This window comes from Halyomorpha halys, unplaced genomic scaffold (genome assembly GCF_000696795.3).
Source record: "Halyomorpha halys isolate HHAL.00 unplaced genomic scaffold, Hhal_1.1 Scaffold61.1, whole genome shotgun sequence".
NCBI classification, from domain to species: Eukaryota; Metazoa; Arthropoda; class Insecta; order Hemiptera; family Pentatomidae; genus Halyomorpha; species Halyomorpha halys.
In genome coordinates this window covers 1,332,052-1,352,296 of record NW_027110400.1, presented here as the reverse complement: position 1 = coordinate 1,352,296, position 20,245 = coordinate 1,332,052, and the positions used below count along the sequence as shown (strand labels likewise).

General features: G+C 30.8%; 2 protein-coding genes across 6 annotated transcripts in view; both read right to left on the bottom strand.

The window, feature by feature from the left end:
• The window catches only part of LOC106692569 (putative ankyrin repeat protein RF_0381), an 8,748-nt gene extending 2,640 nt beyond the window's left edge, over nucleotides 1-6,108 (bottom strand). Inside the window, exons 1-3 of one of the 2 annotated variants that reach the window (XR_001344980.2) lie at nucleotides 6,009-6,108; nucleotides 4,178-4,261; nucleotides 559-2,995 (exon numbers count right to left, since the gene is read on the bottom strand). Coding sequence is in view for 1 of the 2 variants with exons in the window: in XM_014438592.2 (XP_014294078.1) it covers nucleotides 652-2,995; nucleotides 4,178-4,237 (2,404 nt within the window). In the remaining variant the exon portion in view is untranslated. The remainder of the gene's footprint in view (nucleotides 1-558; nucleotides 2,996-4,177; nucleotides 4,262-6,008) is intronic. The other variant, XM_014438592.2, reaches the window with a different exon arrangement.
• Nucleotides 6,109-11,813: 5,705 nt separating this feature from the next.
• LOC106692571 (uncharacterized) overlaps nucleotides 11,814-20,245 on the bottom strand; it is a 33,931-nt gene continuing 25,499 nt past the window's right edge. For all 4 annotated transcript variants that reach the window (XM_014438596.3, XM_014438594.3, XM_067048584.1 and 1 more), the window contains 6 exons: nucleotides 18,029-18,208; nucleotides 17,282-17,570; nucleotides 16,410-16,595; nucleotides 15,225-15,403; nucleotides 14,516-14,712; nucleotides 11,814-12,175 (listed from right to left, as the gene is read on the bottom strand). In XM_014438596.3, the coding sequence (XP_014294082.1) occupies nucleotides 12,040-12,175; nucleotides 14,516-14,712; nucleotides 15,225-15,403; nucleotides 16,410-16,595; nucleotides 17,282-17,570; nucleotides 18,029-18,208 (1,167 nt within the window). In that variant the 3' untranslated portion in view covers nucleotides 11,814-12,039. The remainder of the gene's footprint in view (nucleotides 12,176-14,515; nucleotides 14,713-15,224; nucleotides 15,404-16,409; nucleotides 16,596-17,281; nucleotides 17,571-18,028; nucleotides 18,209-20,245) is intronic.

Below are 20,245 nucleotides of genomic sequence, written 5' to 3'. Positions count from 1 at the left end.
TTTTATTCTGAAGACTGTTTCTGTAACAAAGAAGTACTGAATAAATGATGAATTGCAGAATATAAATTATGATAAAATATAATATTTTTGTCATATTTACGTTGTTTGTATCTTGTCACCAGTTAGCCTGATGAAACGTTGGTTACCAATAAATATTTAATATTTACTATTTTGTACCTTTATTGACCGTTACTTGGACTATCTTACCACAATCTACTGCAAACGGTCAACTATTCTTCGAATATTAATATTAAAGTATTTAAGTACTATAAAATTACAACACATTTGACATGCCAAATATTCCATAGAAATATTAAAAGATACTTTCCAGCAACATAAGTTATTTAAAAAAACATAAGTTAAATGATTAATACTGTTTTTTGGTGGGGTTGTTTGGACTGATTATCAGTAAGTATCATCAATTTACTAAGAGGACTAAAAAAATAAATAAAAAATTATCTATATTTACATTTTTCGTGAATTATTATTTTACACACTTTTAAAGTAGTTTGTAATGGGCAATACATTTTTAATATCTCATCAAAACATGTTTCTTACCAGTATCAATTAACATGCAGATTCGATGATTCAGAATTCTTCGCTAGAAACAGACACCATGTTTCCCAACCTCTGCTTAACTTTCAATCTTACCTCCAACTCCTTCATCCAGCAGAAGTTTTACCATCGCAACGTTGTTCTGTAACGCAGCATCCTCCAGCACTGTCCTACCATTTTGATCTCTTGTATCTCGGGCCGCTCCTCTCCTGAGCAAATTGATTACAACGAGAGGGTTATCTCCACGAGCAGCTAGCTGCAGAGCAGTTTCACCTGCCGAAGTCCTTGCGTCAATATCCATTCCGTGATCCAGAAGAGACTTAATAACCAGGAGATGTCCTTTCCAAGCTGCTTCGTGCAGTGCTGTCCACCCCTTCGTGTTCAACTTATCTAACATTGCACCTTTGCTTAGCAATGCCTCAACCGATTCACTTTGTCCCATAATCGCGGCTTCATGTAATGGTGTGTTCCCATTTTCATCAAGCGAGTTTATATCAATTCCTTTAAGAAGCAAAACCTTAACAACTTCAGCATTCCCCTCACCAGCCGCAGCATGTAAAGCACTTCTTCCATAAAGATCGCCATTTTCAACATCAGCACCACTTTGAAGAAGCAGTTTTACAATAACATCTTCTCCTTGTTGACAAGCGAAAAATAATGGAGTCCTGCCATCTGTATTCCTCACATTCACATCAGCCCCTTTGTTGATCAAAAGATTGACGAGTTTAATGTGTCCTTTTTGAACTGCTGCGTGAATGGGAGCCCAACCATCCCTATCTTTGGCCTTGATGTTAGCACCATTATCGAGTAATAGTTGAGCTGAGTCCCTCTTACCCCTAACAGCTGCTACATGCAGAGGAGTGTCATCATTCGCGTCTTTGGCATTCACGTCGGCACCATTGTTTATTAGGAATTTTATCACTGAATCGTGGCCATTAAAAACAGCTTTGTGTAACGGAGTCCATCCCACTTTATTTTTAGCACGTACATCTGCTCCTTTTCTGACCAGTAGTTCCGAAATTTCTGTATTTCCTCTGCTCGCAGCTTCGTGTAACGCAGTATTTCCATATATGTCTTTATTTTGCAGTGCCGCTCCTTCTTCCAACATAGATTTAACCAACGTAACATTGTCCGATTCAACAGCATTTATAAGCGAAGTTCCACTAAAACCTTTGTAAATTAGGGATGAAAAATCAGCGTCTTGGATAAGAGACGGTGTGGACTTGTTTAGTAGAAGCAACAATTTTGTTCGAACGTCATCAGTTAAATGAGATGACCCTCCTTTTCTTAGTAACAGTTGGACAATGTCGGAACGATTTTTAATCGCTTTCTTACCACATTCTCTGGAGGATTCTTTATTTATAACGGCAGCCGTTGCAGTCCATGGCACTACGACCTGATCGAGATTAGCATCTGAAGGGATTTTTATGTTGTTTTTAATTAAATGCAGGATGACGGCATTAACCCATAGAGCCTCAGCTTTCTGAAGTGCTGTAATCCCATGATTATTTCTGATGTCCAACCGAGCTCCTGAATCAATAAGCAAGCTGGCGATGTTGGCGTTGCATAACGCAACTGCTGCATGAAGAGCAGTATCTCCGTTCGAATTTCTCACATTTAAGTCAGCCCCATATTGTAACAGAAACTTTAAAGTCTCAATATCGTTGCTTTTAACAGCTTGGTGTAGCGGGGAGTTGGCGTTAAGGCCGAGGGAGTTGGGCTCCGCGCCCCCTCCAAGTAGATCTTTTACAATATCAGGCATAATGGAACCGGATAAATAATGTAGAAGTGTTTCATTGTCTTGATTAATAGTCTCCACAATCTTTTTGCCTTTCAAATTACCATTAAGTGCTCCATTGGCGATCAAATATTTAGTGGTCTCTTTATGCATATTTTCCCAAGCTCTTTCGATGCATGTCAGTAAATCAAGATTTGTTCCACTTTTTAGAACCCACTTAACGATCTTCAGGTCACCTTTGCCACAAGCGTCCAAAAATACTTCGGAATAATTGCCGAGTAAAAAGAACTCTTCAGCAACACGAGTTGGTAGGGGACTGGTGCCAATCTGATCCCAATTCGCTATATTTTCCATCAAATCATACACCATTTTATAAGGTAAATTGATCTTTGACTTCAACCAATACCCAATTTTTTTTTTATTTTCTCCTATGTTTTTTTGAGAGATTATATCTAACAAAAAACTTGTGTATGTGAAATCTTTATTAGCAAGAGAACTGAGTACTTCTAACATCACAAATTCATCTACTGTAATGTTAGAGACCAATGATTCATTTCTTAGTTTGGTATATGGTTGGAAAAATTTGGCGGTTTGTTCAACTTTTGTCGCAAGATGATCTCTAACAACAGTCATAAATTTTTCAAATACCTGAAGTTTTTCTTCCGGAATGGTGGTCGGTGAAGACGAACCATAAGCAGATATCTGAACATAAATAATGAATAAATATTAACATGAATCAAGAAAAGTACAAAACGAATCATATAAGTAAATAAATCTACACGTCCATCAAAACAATAAAAATAAAATAATAATAAGAAGAAATTAGAAATCGTGAAAATCATTAAGTGTAAATAGTATTCAAAAATACTGCACAGTAGTTTTGAAAAAAAAATTAAAAATGTTTATGATTGTCAAATAGATAAATATTTTTAAAAAGTAAAAATTTAAATGGGTTATTGATTTTGGTTTTAATAGTCTTTAGTATGTTTCCAAAACATTTCAGATGCTTCCTCCAACTTCATAAATGGTCGAGGCATGGCTATATGAAAATTTCACTCTGATTTGAATTAAATTTAATGGCAATATGGAATTCAGAGTATCATCTTGAGGTGACTTGTGACTTAAGTGTCATACCTCAAAAAATATAGCACAGAGTAATCTTAGAATCAAGTCGCGGAAAGCATGCGGTGGATGGATGAATTTTTTTTTTACTTCTACATAGGATCCTATAAAGATCTTTTAAAGGCTATAGGTCGATTAAAGGTTCATTATTGAAAATAACAAATCAAATACACTAAGAAAAAAAAATGAAATATTTAGCTAGATTTAGGCCGCTAGTCCAGATACACGCGAATAACTGTCTACAGATTTAATTATTTTAAAGAAATAACGTAAACCATAAGTACATTAAATACTTCAATTTAGGTCAATTAAATATTTAATCGAATTATATCTGTTTTTTCTTTCATTATTTTCGCTGCCTAAAAAAATCACGATAAGATAAATTATTTACATCACACAATCATTGAATGGAATGACTAAATTTATGCGTGCATTAGTTAGAGCTTGTAGGAATTTTTAAAAAGAATACTATAATACTTTAATTAAATATTTTTCTATTTATAATCCTTTTTTAAATAATTATAATACCATTAAAGTAAAAAAAAATAGAATTAAAAATAAATTGTTCTTAATTCATGTATATTTTATCTTCTAGGAATTTTTGGTGGTTATTGTGGAACTTCCCTCCCCCATCTAAATTAAGATTATTGTATTGTATTTTTATTTCTATAATTTTTACCTTAAGGTAGTTCTAAATTTAAAAAGTGTAAGTTAACATTAAAACAAAGAAGCTATAGAAATAAACTCTGAAAGCATACTTACACTCAGAAAATGGGCACTAGCAAATATTGTTACCACAAAGAGAGATGTTTTAAAATCCATTTTCACCGCTGTCGAATTATTTACCTGAGAAAAAAAACCAGTTTGTAGAAAAAATAAAAAGCAGATCATAATTAATTTTTTTTAATGGCCTTAAAGAAAAAGAAAATACAAGACTTTGGAAGTAATGACATTAAAACCGAAATTTATAAATTTAAATAAAGGCTATGAATTGGTCTTCCCTTTATCAACACAACAATGTTGAACTGTAGTATTTAAAATTTAAGAAAACATATATACACTATATAGTTTTTTGTTAATAAAATAGAAATATCTTTATTATTTAAAACTGATTGTTTCATTCTGAATAATCAATGACAGAAAAAAATTCCGATACATCACTTAATTTACATATGACATTCAATAGAGTCCAAATAATTAATTTTAAAAAAAATAAGTTGTCATATATGGATGTGGTCATCGAATTTGACAATTTATACTAGTGTCGCAAACATTGTCATAAAACATCGTATTTTGTTTTAATAACTGTATTAAATGAAAATTCTTGAGGCAAAAGAAAAATATTGAAAACTGATATAGTACTTTGTAATAATAGACATTTTTATCACAATTCATTTCTTTTTTTTAACTATAATAAATTTTCTCAAATGGAAAACAGATATACAATTATTCATTAATAAATGGGGTTGACAAGATGTTGAGGAATTATTTATGGAATATGATTCAATTTATTATTATTATTTTTTTTTTTTTTGCCATGTGAATAAGCAACTTAAATGGATAGAATGAAATGACTAAAACTACTCTCCAGGAAAGTACGACAGGAAAACGATAACGGCCGTGGCTGGAAAAATATTGTGACATCATGATCAGAAAAAGTCCAATGCCTAGGTCACGATGAAGCAATTACAAGACCTAATTTTGAAAAAAAAATTCAAATCTTTCGGTACAAGGTTATTAACACCAAATACAATTTTTAAAAAAAGGTCTACAAAATATAGAGAATGCAACGAATACAAAATCAAATTACGGGTTAAGTAGTGAACAAAGTTTTTGTAATGGGGAACAATTAAATTAAATATTTTTTAATCAGCAAATGACCTAGACTTTGCGAAGCCCCCTTTTTTTGAATAGGGTGGAGAACTGCCAGAGGGTTTATGAGATCTGGAATATCCTAAGAGGAAAGGAGAAGTCCTAAAAAACTATAAACTCGTCGGTAAAATAAAGTAATTTATCTAAGTTTTTATTGCCCAAGGCCCTCACAGGGAAGGTGCTCTAGACGGCAGCCCCCTCCCGTGGTTTTAATTTCATTACAAATGAAACATAATTTCACTTTAACTTATTTAAGATAATTCCAATATGAAATAAAAGTGTCCTTTAGAACCGTAAATTCAGAATCGTCATTCCAGATATAAAAGGCTGGATGTCATCTGAAAGGGTGGATCGACACAAAATTGGACAAAACACTAGTAAAGTAATCGAATCAGATTCACTAGCAATCTGATTCATACTGTGAAATAAAAATAAAAGTATTATTCTTCAATATTTTTTTTAAAATAATAAGGGTATTATAATCTTAATTATATAAAAATAATATATGTTCAAATTAATTCGACATGAATTTTGTTAAAATATTTACTATTCTTAATAAGAACAGGAATTCAGGTTTAATATTGTCTGGCTTTGAGTTTTAAATAATGTTCAAAAACAATTCTTTGAAAGGAGACATAGAAATAATTAATACTTAACTAAAAAATAATATATATATAGTCACTTCGTAAACAAGAAGTACATATATTGAATGAACACTCACATTCAAAACGACAGCGAAGAACTCACAAGGAGAACTGGCGTAGAGTGGTCACAGAATAGCAATCTGACGTCACTTACTATAAACCTGTTCGTGGACAATTTATGCTTCTTTTCCTCTTCGTTTTTCAGTTCTCTTGGCCTATCTTCCTCGTAGCATTCCTTCCTTGTATCTTACAGGCCTCATACTTTATTCCAAATTACTATCGACAAAGACTTGCCCACATTATGGAGTCATTACCTGCGAATTAGGCATTCGTGACCGTCATTATATTGCCCAGGGATTATAATATTCGTCCTTCAATTCTTCCGATTCATTCTCATATTTATTAACCATCATTAGAATTATTATTCAAATCTAAACAAGAAGTTTTATGTTTATTGTTATTAGTTTAATAAATAGTCAATACTTACAGGATTGGGGTACAATATACCAGCGGTTCCCAAACTTTTTTTTCCTGTAGCAGCTTTGTAGGGCTAAAAAAATATGCGGCACAATTGTCTTTAGAGTGGTTGAAATTATAGGAAAATAATAAGTAATGACAGTGCTAATTAAACGCTGGAATGCACGGTATATTTGCTATTTTAATTTTATTTTTTTCTAGCATTCTGAAAAAGTGATATTAACTAGGGAGTGTAAACTTAACTTTTTCGTTAGAATTACCAATAGCACTTTTTAAAGAACAATAGTGGGGTTGACATCAAACTGTGTCAATCAAATATAAAATTATAATTGCTAAAGTTAATGTTACTAATATTGTTTATTGCTAATAGATAATATGTTATTTATTTAAAATACATATTCACTAAGTGTCTAAAGCATTCGAAATTTGCGGAGACTTTTATTTTTTTATCAATTTATATTTTTATTAGTAGTTGTTTGTATTTGTTAATGTTAAGAGGACACAATAAAACGACAAAAAAATAAAATTCACTATCAAAATAGTTTTATTATAAATGTTGTTAACAAAACACTAAAATAATTCGAAACTATGGATGTCAAAATATCCACAAAAAGACTATTAAATTTACAAATTGAGGATAGAGTTAAATTAATTTAGTATCAATATAACAATAATTAGTTGGTATAACTTTTAGTTTAATTAAACAATTGTGCCGTTTAGCCTAGGATTTAGTAATTTATTAATCACCACTTGTCCAATTTTCTTTCACTCAAGAATTATTTTTTCGTCAGATCGTTTTCATTACAAACATTTTATTTCCTACTTTTTTCCTCTGTGCGTGGCACTACTTATGTTCAGTTAAATTCAAATTGGGTGATTGGAGATGTTTCAACAACTTTAGGGAGATGGTACAGCAGTAAAGTTGAAACATGATTTTGGACACTGTGGGGGCCCCAAGTCCTTCAATTGACTTAACGGTCCAAGAGTGATCACAGACCGAAGGAAGTTCTTAGGGCGCAGGCGTAGAGGTGAGCGAACGGGGAGGTATTTGACCTGAAAAATTGACAAACTTAGTTTTTTTTCTTAACTTCCAGTCATAAATGGTATTTTAATTGAGTAGCCAGATGTTTGGAGTATTGAATGCTGAATAAAATCCATCGTGAGACCACTTGTTGCAGGAAAGACTTAAAAAGTTCCAGTTCTAACGTTCCTTGGCTCCCTCTCGCTTATTCTAGTCGCTTGTAGTTAACCTTCGTTCCGACTGTATTACAATTTCCTGTTATTTATTTAATTTATAGCTAATCATCACCAAGCTACGTACGACAATTAACGACACTTTGAAAAGATATTAGCTAACTACAATAGTGTTAAAGGTACTTTAAATATCACTACTTAAAATTACCACTATATTTATTTTCTCTACTATTATAAAAAAATATCTTTTTGTTATTTTTCTCTACGTTTCCCTTTGTCCACTATATTAGATAAGAATGAGAAACTAATGTAGTTTATGGTATCATTGAAAATCACTATTAATAAATGACAGATAATGGAAACCGAGGTAAAATCGGATATGAAATTTAAAATAATCATAGCAGGGAATATGAATAAAGTTTGACGAAAATGATATTTATATTTATCAAATGAGGAAATTTAGTTGCAAGAATTGATATTTAAACATAATATATCTAAATTTGATCTTATCGGATTAGTTCTTAGTACTATCTAATATTTATGAAATTTAAGTAATTATTACCTTACTTATATTTAATATTTCCTTACTTAAATTTAAATATTCAATGCTTAGAATAAAATATACATATGCTCAGGACATAACTTTTTTAAGTTATAAATTTTCAGTCCTATATTATTTTAAGCATATAAATTCCTAATACTAAGTTAAAGAAGATTATATTTGTCATAAATACCATTAAAATTAATTTATGACATATAAACGACTATAAATAGTTTTGACCAGCTTTTCAGCCAAATTTCCCACTGTAGGGCGACGCTACACCATACTTGCAGAATAAAAAATAACTTTTCAAGATATTGATAAAATCCTAAAAATAAACTATAAATTATTAAGCTCATATTTTAGAAAAATCACTCTACTTTAAATAATGTGCTATGAAGTTTAATTGTGTTGTTGATAGTTTTAAGTTTATGGGGATCCAAATGGAAAAATGAGCGAAAAGTTTAGGGTTTTCTCGAATAGGAAAAACTAAAGGGGGATACATCTTGAATACGTCCCCCTATACAGTCTATGTAAAAATTGGACCATTTTCTATCTGACAATAATGCGCAATATTTTCTTTACTTAAAAGAACTCAAATATCAATTTATTGTAACACTTGACACAGCCTCTTTTATTCTCTCTCACTGTGGTTGTCAAAGTTATCAATTCTGACTCTTAACTACACATAGGTTTCATTAAAGCAATTAAAAATTGTGATGAAATATCTTGGTATTTTCTCTGGATGTTCGCCTCGAGGCGTAGCAGTGAGCCTATTGAAACTGAGGTAGCACCTTCTCTTCTAGAAATACGTCAGAGCAGCCGAGATTTTCTACAATCTGAGACTTCACAAACAACAGATACTAGACTCAGTTATAAAATTATCGCATCATTTGGATTTTTATCTCTAAAGTTATGCCACAGTCCAATAAAGATGAACATAAATTTATTTAGAGATAAGTTAAGTATAATGAACTGTTGTTGGCTGGGACTTTAGGGTGTAAAACCCTGAGGTCATCAACACCCGTAATGAACTGTTTACCAATGTAAACAAGAGTTAATGACTTTTTACTCTAATTCCAGAGAATAATAATTCCATTAATATTAAATCATTTCATTTCATGTTTTTAATAGGCGATTTATTCTCCTTTATTTCTTAAGTTAACATATTGTGTTAACAAGGTGGGGTAGACCCCCTCACTGACCCTCCCCCCTCCTCTCACATCCATATAAATTGCCAATCCTTGCACCCAAAAAAAAATTAAGTGTTCCCAGAAAAAAAAGTGGAGCCACAGTACTAAAATGGCTTCCATATATAGCAGATTCACCTATCTGAATCAAAATTATGAGAGATAGTTGACCGTGGATGACTTATATAGGAGGAGAAGATGGTTGGGGTGCGGTCAAAATAAAACACAAATAAGTTAATGTTAATGAAGCCACGATTAAATAAGTTACAATAATTTATTTGTGTTTTATTTTGACCGCTCCCCCAACCATCTTCTCCTCGTATCTGAATCAAAGTACTTATTTGGTTCCTGTCGTTCAGTAGTTGGCTCAATTTCGCCATATATAGCCTTTTATTAATGCTGTATAGTGAAAGGATCATAAGCCATAGAAAAATAATTGTCCTAAGCACAAAAACACAAGTAAAATCAAAGTTTTAAGAGGTTTACAAGAATTCAAGTAGAGAAGTAATTAAAAATTCTACAAATAATACATGTCGAACAATTGAACAATTCTTCTTCTTTTAGATCCACCCACCACTTTTTATAATATATAAAGTTTTAAATAAATATAACTAATTTAATCAGTGTCGAACCAGTAATAACATGTACCTTGGAGCCAGTTGTCAAATCAACGAGTACTCATAAATGGAATAGGTATCGTCTTGATTGACATTTTCAAGGAACGTTTATGATATAGTTAAATAATATTAACCAGTTTATATATGTGGAAACATTTAAGAGCCAGTAACATTTACATATTTTTTTTTCACTTTTTGAGGACGTTATATTATTTTATATTCATTTTATTATTTGAAGACAGGCACTATTATAAACAGGCATATAATTATAAAAATAAATCAATCTCAATCTTGATTGAGAATTACACTACCACAAAATCATAAACATATACCTACAATTACCTGAATGCAAATAGTTTTACTGGTTACTGAATCATGAAGCCAGGGCCAGTGATTTTATCAGGAGTCTGTGCTAAAATCTTAAACAAACACTTATGTAAACATAACTTTGCTCATAGTGACTACCAGTGAAGAGAGTAAGCATAGTTACTCAGCATCAGCAGAAGAGGTCTTGGGACGAATTGATTATTGAAGAATATGAGAAGAATGTAATGTGACCATTAGAGTAGGAAATGATGAAGTAACTACCCTAGAGGAAGCAGCTAAAACTTATATTGACTATGCACAGGACGTAAATAAATGCTTTCCAACCAAGTGTGAGTTGCACACTTGAGATTGCTCTAAGAAGGATAAGGAAAGGTCGAAGACATTCAGGCCTATGTGTCTTTTTCCTGTCATCAGTGATCCATGATGTTACCAGCCTATGATTCGATTCAATCCATGGTAAGGGAATCTATGCACAGCTCATGGTGTGCAGGGCTGTAGAGAAGGCAATGAAGTGTGTATTGATGATTATTTGGCATATCCTCTGCTTTTGATAGCATCCGGTGGCCCTACATACTCCAGCCATAGCAGGAGTTCAACATCAGCAGCATCTTACACTTACTCAAGAGCAGTAACCTCAGGAGTAAGTGTATGAGGATCAGGTGTACTACTAGGTCAAGTACATTGTGAGGATTAGGTCTTACGAGTATATCCAGCCCTTTGGAAACTCGTTGCCGATTATCTGCTTCCTTGATGGAAGAAGAGAACTACCCCTTCTTTAGGTAGAAGGAGGTAGTTGGGCCCCACCTTTTTCAGACTAAGAAGGACTTGACCACCCCAGCATAAACAAGCCATTAAGAGAATACCAAGGGAAATATTCAACTGCACACTGTGCTGCACCGTAGATGACCAACCCTATATCTATTGTTTTAAAAACTAAAAAAATCCAAATAGTTTGTATAATAAAATTAGTAGAAAAATAAAGTTTTTATTATCAGCAATAGTGGAATGTGCACCTCCAGTGCACTACACCACTACTGCTAAACCCTTTATACTGGAAAAGTGAGATAGGGGGAAACAAATCGTATAATTTTACCTAAAATTACTTCTTATAACACATAGTATTATGAAACTCCAATAATTTTAATCAGGTAGTAATATGTAAATTATTATACATTAGCTCCCAGACTATAGTATCAAAACAAGGATACTATCTCAAAGGAATTTTAAAGTTTTTTCAATATACAACATTATTCCATGCCGTATTCTTAGTTTCAGGCCCTAGTGTTTGTGACCCTGCAATTTGACATATCATCAAAACAATGGAGGACTGGAACTCATGAACTAAATGACTACATTTAACTCCTAAAACTTCACTCGTGCATATTGACAATTAGTATACACCGGTTCACAGAACAATACCAACTATATTTCTATGAAGCTAACCAAAATGTACACCAAATAAATCTGTTAGCTGTTTTAGAACTAATTATAATTCTCATTTAGGTTTAAAAAATTTTTGATGGTAGTAACACTGAGTAAAATAAAAAATGTTTCCATTTATTTGAGACATTAAAATGTAACAATGAAATAAAAACATAACTTCATTAATCTTAAAATTAATATTTTTAATCATAAAGTATTTTAAAACAATCAAATTATCATGACAATAGAGATTATATCCCTTCAGGTAACAGTTCTGTTCCAATTGTAGCTTTGGTTACAAGAAATGGTGACTAGTGACTTTGGATGTCCTTCTGGACCACTAAAGTTGAGTGGTTATATCGCTCCTCCGGTGATGCCATATCCTTGTGTTCCTATCTATTTGGGACATTTCGGAACTAAGGCCTCGATTATTGGTTTTGTTGTACAACGGAGACACTGCCTCTGTCTCAGGAGAACTGAAAGAAATATTGGTATAAATAACTATAGAAAATAGAAAATGATAGGATTCATTACATTAAGTAATCAAACAAGTTCTCGTGTGGCTAATCTTTAAATTAAAAAAAAAATTTAGCTTTCAAAAGAAGAAAAATAACAAACTAGTTAATTTATAATGTATTTCAAAAAACTAGAAAATTGGTAAATTATAAAATTTAATAAAGCGTGATTATAAAATATAAAAATAATATTTCAAAAGATAAAATTTATTTATAAGTTATAAAAATGAACTAAAATCTAGAGTCTATTAAAATAAAACAAATATGGCCTTAATTTATCTCAAACTCATACATGATTTTTTTCTCACAATATTCTTTAAAACGATATATAAAAATACATAAATTACTGCATCTTAATTATTTTAAATATAAGCTCTGTATATTCAAAAAATATATAATTTATATTAAAAGTTAAAAACAAATCCATTTATTACAAACCTTCTAGAAGTTGTTTCATTTTTTCTAAAGTTTTGTCTAAACAATAATACTTCTTTATAAACACATTCTCATTCAACAATTGTTAACTGTCTTTCTGCTCCAGCTAGAATAAGGGAGATCACAGTCAAACCTGATGGTTTTCGAAATGAGATAACTCAATGACTTTTGATATTATTTTTATAAAAATAATTATTTTTATTTGAATAAGGAAGAGTGGAAGTTGAGAGTACAACAAAAAAAAGTTCTAAAAGTGAAGCTGAAATATCACATAAATGATGACTTTTATTTTCCAAACCCTGTTCATTGGATAGAAAAGTTTAAGTGGGGCCTAAAAATTGAAATTGGAAATAAGCTACATCTGATGTCAACAGAATCATTCCCAATATGGTTTCGCCAAAACTAACCTTCTTACATAATCTTATTACTGTAATTCTTAAACTATGGTTGTCTAATCAGCCTTGTGGATATTCATGAGTATAATCTGATCACCTGAAGTTCCATTCAAAAGTTACTCGAACAGCCTCAATGTTTGTCCTGGGAAACCCCCTCTTCCCTTTGCTGTTCTAAAATTGTGTTTTGGAAGTTCCAAATCTAGTGTGGTATGTACATGACACAATTTTCACTTATCTCCCTGCTTTGAGTTGAAATTAAATTCTTGCTTATTTCAGAACAGATATTTCTTTATTATTCACTGTGGCAATACTTTCCTGTTCTAATTTTCCAAATGACCTTTCAGTCGACAAATTGACTAACTTAAATTGCAAAAGTTTTCAGACACATAATTTTATTAATATTTCCCAATAGCAAAATTTTAAAAATTTTCTTTTGTAAAAGTATATAAAGCAATACAAAAATACAATTTAATAAAATTTTAATTCAGTCCTTAACCATTTATTGAATGTTAAATTATAACAGAATCAACATTGAAAACACAAAGAATGAAATTATGGAGTTAGTCATGCTGTCAAGTGAAAGCTTCATATATAGGTTAGAAAAATTAAATACGAACTATTTAATAACTATAAAGACATGAAAATATTATCAGCCTAGGGAAATGGAAAAATACACTGTGCATGTGCCAGAAAGTTTAACAATTAAAATCTTGTTATAACAAACCTTTAGTTTGTGTGTTTTTCGTCATTCATGTTAAATATTATTTTTTTCTAAAATTTTTGACTTACCAATTTCATTAATTAAAAGTTTATTTACATTACTACTCTTATTTCCATAAATATACTTTCAACCAGGAAAAAATATTTTTGCTCTAATCTCCTTAAGTTAAATTTCAAATCTTCTTATAGTTTATATTTAACCATTTTTCATTATTATTAAAAATTTGTGATGGTTAATTATTCCAAATAAACAAAATTAAAGGTACTTTAAAAAGAGGCTACTTTGAAAATTTGGTATTATATCCCTTTCAAACCATTTCAATCAGTCGATATTAAAGACCATTTAATTGAACATTCGTATAATGAATATGATCAAAATCGTTAAGCTATTTTAGAGAAGATAGAAAAAAAAAAAAAATAAGAAAAATCAATTATATAAGTGGCACTTCCATTCAATCGACTTTGTCTTTTTGGTTTGCAGGGGCTAGACTTTGGTAGACTCAGAGAACCTCAAAATGTATGTTTCCCTCAAAAACTCTAATTCAAAACTTTGCATGATCATAATATTTCCTCTTACTATGTAATCCATATGTAGATAAATGAAAGTAAAAATTTTCCAAGACAGATTCGGCACACAAGTAGAAACATTACAATATAACAATTAAGAATTAACAATATCTGATGATAAGTCTATGGTTTTAATTAATTTTAATCATTTCTGCAGCTGTAGTTAATTAAATATAAATTTTACCTGAAGAAAGCCGGGTTAAAAACTGAGACATGGTTTCTTGCCCTAAGAGCACGACAGGTACCCATCAGAGAACCGGACTGAGGTGGACCTCTTACAGTTGCAGCTCTTCTTGGCCGTGCACGTCTCACACCTTCTATTTCCTCCAGAGCCCGACACCTCTCTTCATCAGGCAAAAGGCAGCAGACCTCCTGCAATATCTATAATTCAAAATATTATTTTACAATGACCTTTTATTTAATGTGTGATGTGAAAGGAATATCTAAAATAATTAGTAGAAAATACCTTAGCCTGAACATATTTATGGTTCATTTATCATTGGAATTTATGGGCTAATACTCATTTTCATGATTCCTAAACATATGTACTATAATCCCTTAAAATTCACTGGGGTTACCTTTTTAGAAAGTATCATGTAATGTTAAAATAAGAATCAGGTGCAATAAAATTTTAATGAAAACAAAAAATAATTTTGTAGAACACATTCTATTGAAATCCCCTCTTTCTAGTTGATTGCAATTGAAAATAAAAATAAATAAACAATTTCGTTATTGTAACAATAAATTAGTGACCTCTTTTGGTTATTTTGCCAGCTAAAATATATGATTTATGATTTAAAATTTGCATAGGAAACGTTGGAACAAAAATCCATGATTTTACTTTCAACCTTCACAATTTATTACTTTAACTTATTATTGATAATCATACAAACCGAGAACTTCCTGAGAGATAAAAGGGCTTGGACTATGCTACCAAGTCCCCTATGAGTACCATATCGGTGCATTCCTTCCAATGCCATAGAGAGAGGACTTGTGTTGCGAAGGATGCTATGAGAGTTAGTTAACAGTTCATCATCATCAGCATTTCTCTGCAGTCTGGTCTTCAAACATTCTATCACATAATTGTGCCAATCAATAGTTTCCATAGACATAGATTTACGTTTTAAAACTTAAATTATATATACACATTTAACACAAGCAAAACAAGATTTGAACCAAATATTTAAAAGGAAATATATTTATGAAGGCCTGATACTAGATTTTTTTAAATAAAAATTATCTTTTAATGGTTTACTTAAGGTACTAGAAAATAGATAAAATATTTCAATTTAATATTCATCTTAATTATGGAATTATTATTATAGATGCTAAAGTACTAAAACATGATATTTCATAGTCAATTAAACAGGTAAGACTCAAAAGGCACCTTCATCGCTATCATCCATGAAGGGCCTCAGGTTCAGTACTTAATGGAAATACTGTTTCTAGATTGACAGTGTGTCTTCTGCACTTCCATTTCTTTGTCCTTATTTTGAGATGGACAGGAAGCTGCTCTGTGGTTCTCCAGAGCACTTCATGAGAGTTCTTTTCAGCCTACCAGATCCATAGAATTCTTAGCAAGCAGTTTCTGAAGGTCAGATGATGGCTTCAATCACCTTCCAAGTTCTACTACTGTAGAGCAGTACTGACTTTATGTTAGTGTCACAAAACCTTACTCTTCTCTTCATAAAGTGTTTTTTGTACTTTCTTCCATTTATAGTTGAACAAACACCCCATTTGTTTTTTTGATCTAGCTCCTAACTTTTCATAACAGCACAAACATAATTCATAATCTCTCTTTAAATAGGTAAGTCTAATCCATTAGCATGGATTAGAATGAAATCGTAATTCGTAATGAAACAACAAGTCATGGAGTTTTCATTAACAGTAAAGTCCAATGGGTCTGTGAACAGAGTTTCTTACTTGCATATGTTAGATGCATGACTGTTATATACTATCCTAGAGAAGCCATGTTTCAGTCCTAAATCATTGAACAAGTTATGTTATGCAATTTATATTACAAGAGAGATGGATTTATTTCTAAAGAATAGAATTACTAATAATCTATAGCCAAATACCTCTCAGTGGTGGTAGTTTTCTTGGGAGAGTAGCTTTTCCTCTGCTCTTGGTGAGGCTCCTAGCGGCTAGCTGGGTTCCATTAGCAGTCAGTCTCACAACCTTGCCAGGTCCTGGAGTGAATACCAACTCTAGTGGGTCTGCCAGTTCAGAACTTGTCTTAATAATTTTTTCTGCCCAATTCCAGCCTTCCGGAACCGAAAAATTGTTATTAAATATTTTCAATAATTAGAAGTAATTTGGTTTGTGGTATCCTAAAACAAAATATTATATATTGAAATAAAAAAATTATTTACTTATTACCAATAAAATTCATTAAACCCATGAATCAACAACTCTTCTAAAGAGAAAGAAATACTGAATTATAAGAGAATCTGATCACTCATATAAGTATATGTATATTTGGAACTGCCTTAGGCGTTGAAATCAGCAACATATAATTTTCCCAATTACAATTATCCTTTTTTTTCTTTTTTTTACACTATTTATTCAAGAAGCATCTTAATTATATAGATGAGGCTTAGTGAATCGTGTTTTAGAAATAGAAATATGTTTTTAGGATATAGCCATAGACAATAAGTAACACTGGCAATATAAATTTTAATTAAAACCCAATATAGAATTCATAAAACAATGAAGAGTGGATTTTGAACTCTGAACAACTATAATATTAGAAATACTATTAAGAAGAAAAACTGGTTTTAATTATAAACAATGGTGAAAAATAATTTTTTTTTTGCTTGCTTTAAACAGTAAAATGTCGAAAAGAAACAGTAAATTTATTAGTATTATTGAGAAATTTGTAACATCATCTTCCTATTTAGAAACAGTTATATAGCCTTTAAAAATTTTATTTAAGATATAAAATATTAACCTTTGTTTTCAGCATCAAGAATCCCCTCATTGGCTGATATCTTGCCAATAAGCACGAGATGAGAGAATTCTCCCAAAGCTTCCAATTCCTCAGTTGACTGCCGTCTCAACCACTCAGGAGCAAACCAAGAGTTTTCATGGGAAGCAGAGAAAAGATTGTTTAGATATGGCCTGAGAACTGGTCCAAGCTTTTTCTTCTGTCGATCCAAGCCAAAATAGAGCCATTTCAAAACTTCTCGGACAACTGCATTGTCATCTGATGTGTCAGCATTTGTGCCACTTTTACGAATCTACAAAACACAATTATAGAAGACTATAACATACTTTTCTGCTTCACTATCGATTCTATTGATCAAGATTTTTTACAAGTATTATTAATTATGAAAAATACATGAAAATAATAATATCCATAAAAGAATTATTTACAAACAATTTATTTTATTTTTTATATTTACCTTTACATTACATTTAATTTTAATCAATTTTATATTTTTCGGAACAGAGTTCATTTATGACATGTTAGAGCAAACAGGACTCTACCATACACACAACGTACTACAAAACAATCATTTTCAGACAAAGATCCCTTGTATAGTATTCCCTCAAAGACTCCTCACCTCTCACAAATTGATCTTTAACATTAATAATCTCCAAAACTATTATGTAAAGAGGGTCTGAAGAACGAAAGCACATAAAATGGTAAAAAGTTTCTGAAAAAAAAAATATTGTGCACCAATTCAAAACTTACCTCTTCAAGAAGCTGAGAAGCTGATTGATCATAAGGCGCTGATAATGTCTTTTTGACACCTGCTGTACGGAAATAGGCATGTTTTGCTTGTTCTAATATAGATGACACAAGATATATAAGGTCTTCTGAACTGCCATCATACTTATTTTTTTCTTCAAAACAGGATATCAAAATGTTATTCTATATAACAAATTAAAAAATAAATTATCTATAACTTTCTAATACACTACATAATCCACAAATGACATGTAAGTACAAGCTGAGTGCCAACCAAACAAGCATTTGTTGAAATTATTTATCAATAATTATAATTGGATAATTATTAGTTTGCCATATGTTATGTAATAGCAAAAGTTTTCAAAGCCTTCTTTTAAACAAGAAACAGTCAATTGTCAATAGTTTAATATTTCCCTAACAACATGGTTTTCAAAAAAGGAGATCTACTAATCTTCTTATGTTTCAAAATTTTATTATCAGATCATTTGCTCTTTCACAAGTTGATACAATATACTTAGATTTTTCTAGTGCCTTTAATATTGTTAATCATTCCATTCTTAATAAGCTTTCTCTTTCAAGTATCCATGGTCACCTTTTAACCTGGCTTTGGTCTTATTTAACTAAGTTGTAGAAGTCAGGCAGTTGAGTTATCATTTGCCATCTCTGAAATTTATCCTGTTCCTAGAGGAGTTTCCCAGGATTCAGTTTTCTTTTTTTCAAATTTTTTATTAATTATGTTGTACTACACTTAATGTCTTCATCATTTTCTCTATTTGCTGATAATTTGAAACTGTTTAGGACTATTAAATCACCAGAAGGTCGTGAACAACTTCAAAGATTTATGCATATTGTAGGAGGATAGTCTGGGTGGCGGTCAATAAAGGTATCAAAACAGTAAAAGAGAACTATTTATTATAAATAGTTCAAAATAAATAGTTCTCTTTTACTATTTTGATACCTTTATTGACCACCACCCGGACTATTCTCCAACAATCTACTTCATACGGTCAACTATCTTCTCTCAAATTTATGCATATTGTTTGATTATAATTTAAATTTTAAAATTCATATTTCAGCAATAGTTAAAGAGGCTATGAAGATCCTTGGTTTTGTTAATAGAACCACACTTAATTTTAAATCTACATATCCACTACTACAGCTTTACCTTTGTTTATGGTCAGTCCAATTTAAGAATATTCCTCTGTAGTTTGGCATTCAGATCAGAAAACTAATTTTGATTCATTGGAAAGTATACAAATTCATTTAAAATAATTGGTCTTGGTAAACTTTCAACCAGAAGATCAAATTGTGATATAATTTTTGTTTATAAACTTTAACATATTTTCTTGATATTCTCCAACATTTTGACATTCAGGTACCCTATCATCAAACTAGGCAATATTTGACTTTTGATAAAATTTATCACAAACAAAATTATATTAAGTTTTCCAGTTTACCAAGGATGATGTACAATGCCAACACATAACCAAATGATATTGATTTATATCACTTAAGTTTATCCCAACCAAAAAATAAACTTAGTAATCGAAATTTCAAATAAATCAAACTACTTTCAATTATAGTCACTTGTTTGTTACTCTTGTTTCTATTGTACTGTTTTAAATATATATTTCTAATGAACTAAAACTCTTAATATGAGGTGTTTATAGTTTACTGTAAATTCAATTTAAGAAGATGGTCAAGTGTGCTGTCAGTAGTTATTATTTATAACATTATATTACTTAATGTTATATATTTTATTTCGTCTATATGCTTTAAATTTTAATTTATATCATATTTATGTATGTATTTGCATTTATATCAATGTAAATAATTTGTATTTGAACTAATTTAAATAATTTGTATTCATATTAATGTAAATAATTTGTACTTTGTAATTTATAATCCCAGATAACGTGGGAATAAATCGAACATTAAGAACAATAACGTACCACAATAATAAAGAAAAAAATCTTAAAATTGTAGGTACTTTACCACCTAAACCATTTTATTTTTACAGAATGATCTTATAATTTATGGATAATAATTTATTTATAAAAGAAATAATATATCTAAAAAATGTTAGAAAAAAAATTGAATATATTAAACCACCCTAAAACAATAAATTTGGTAAACGTCCCTTAAACTATATGGTACCATATTTGTTCAATCCCTTACCAAAAGAACCAATAAATAAATCAACCACAAAGAAAACTAAAA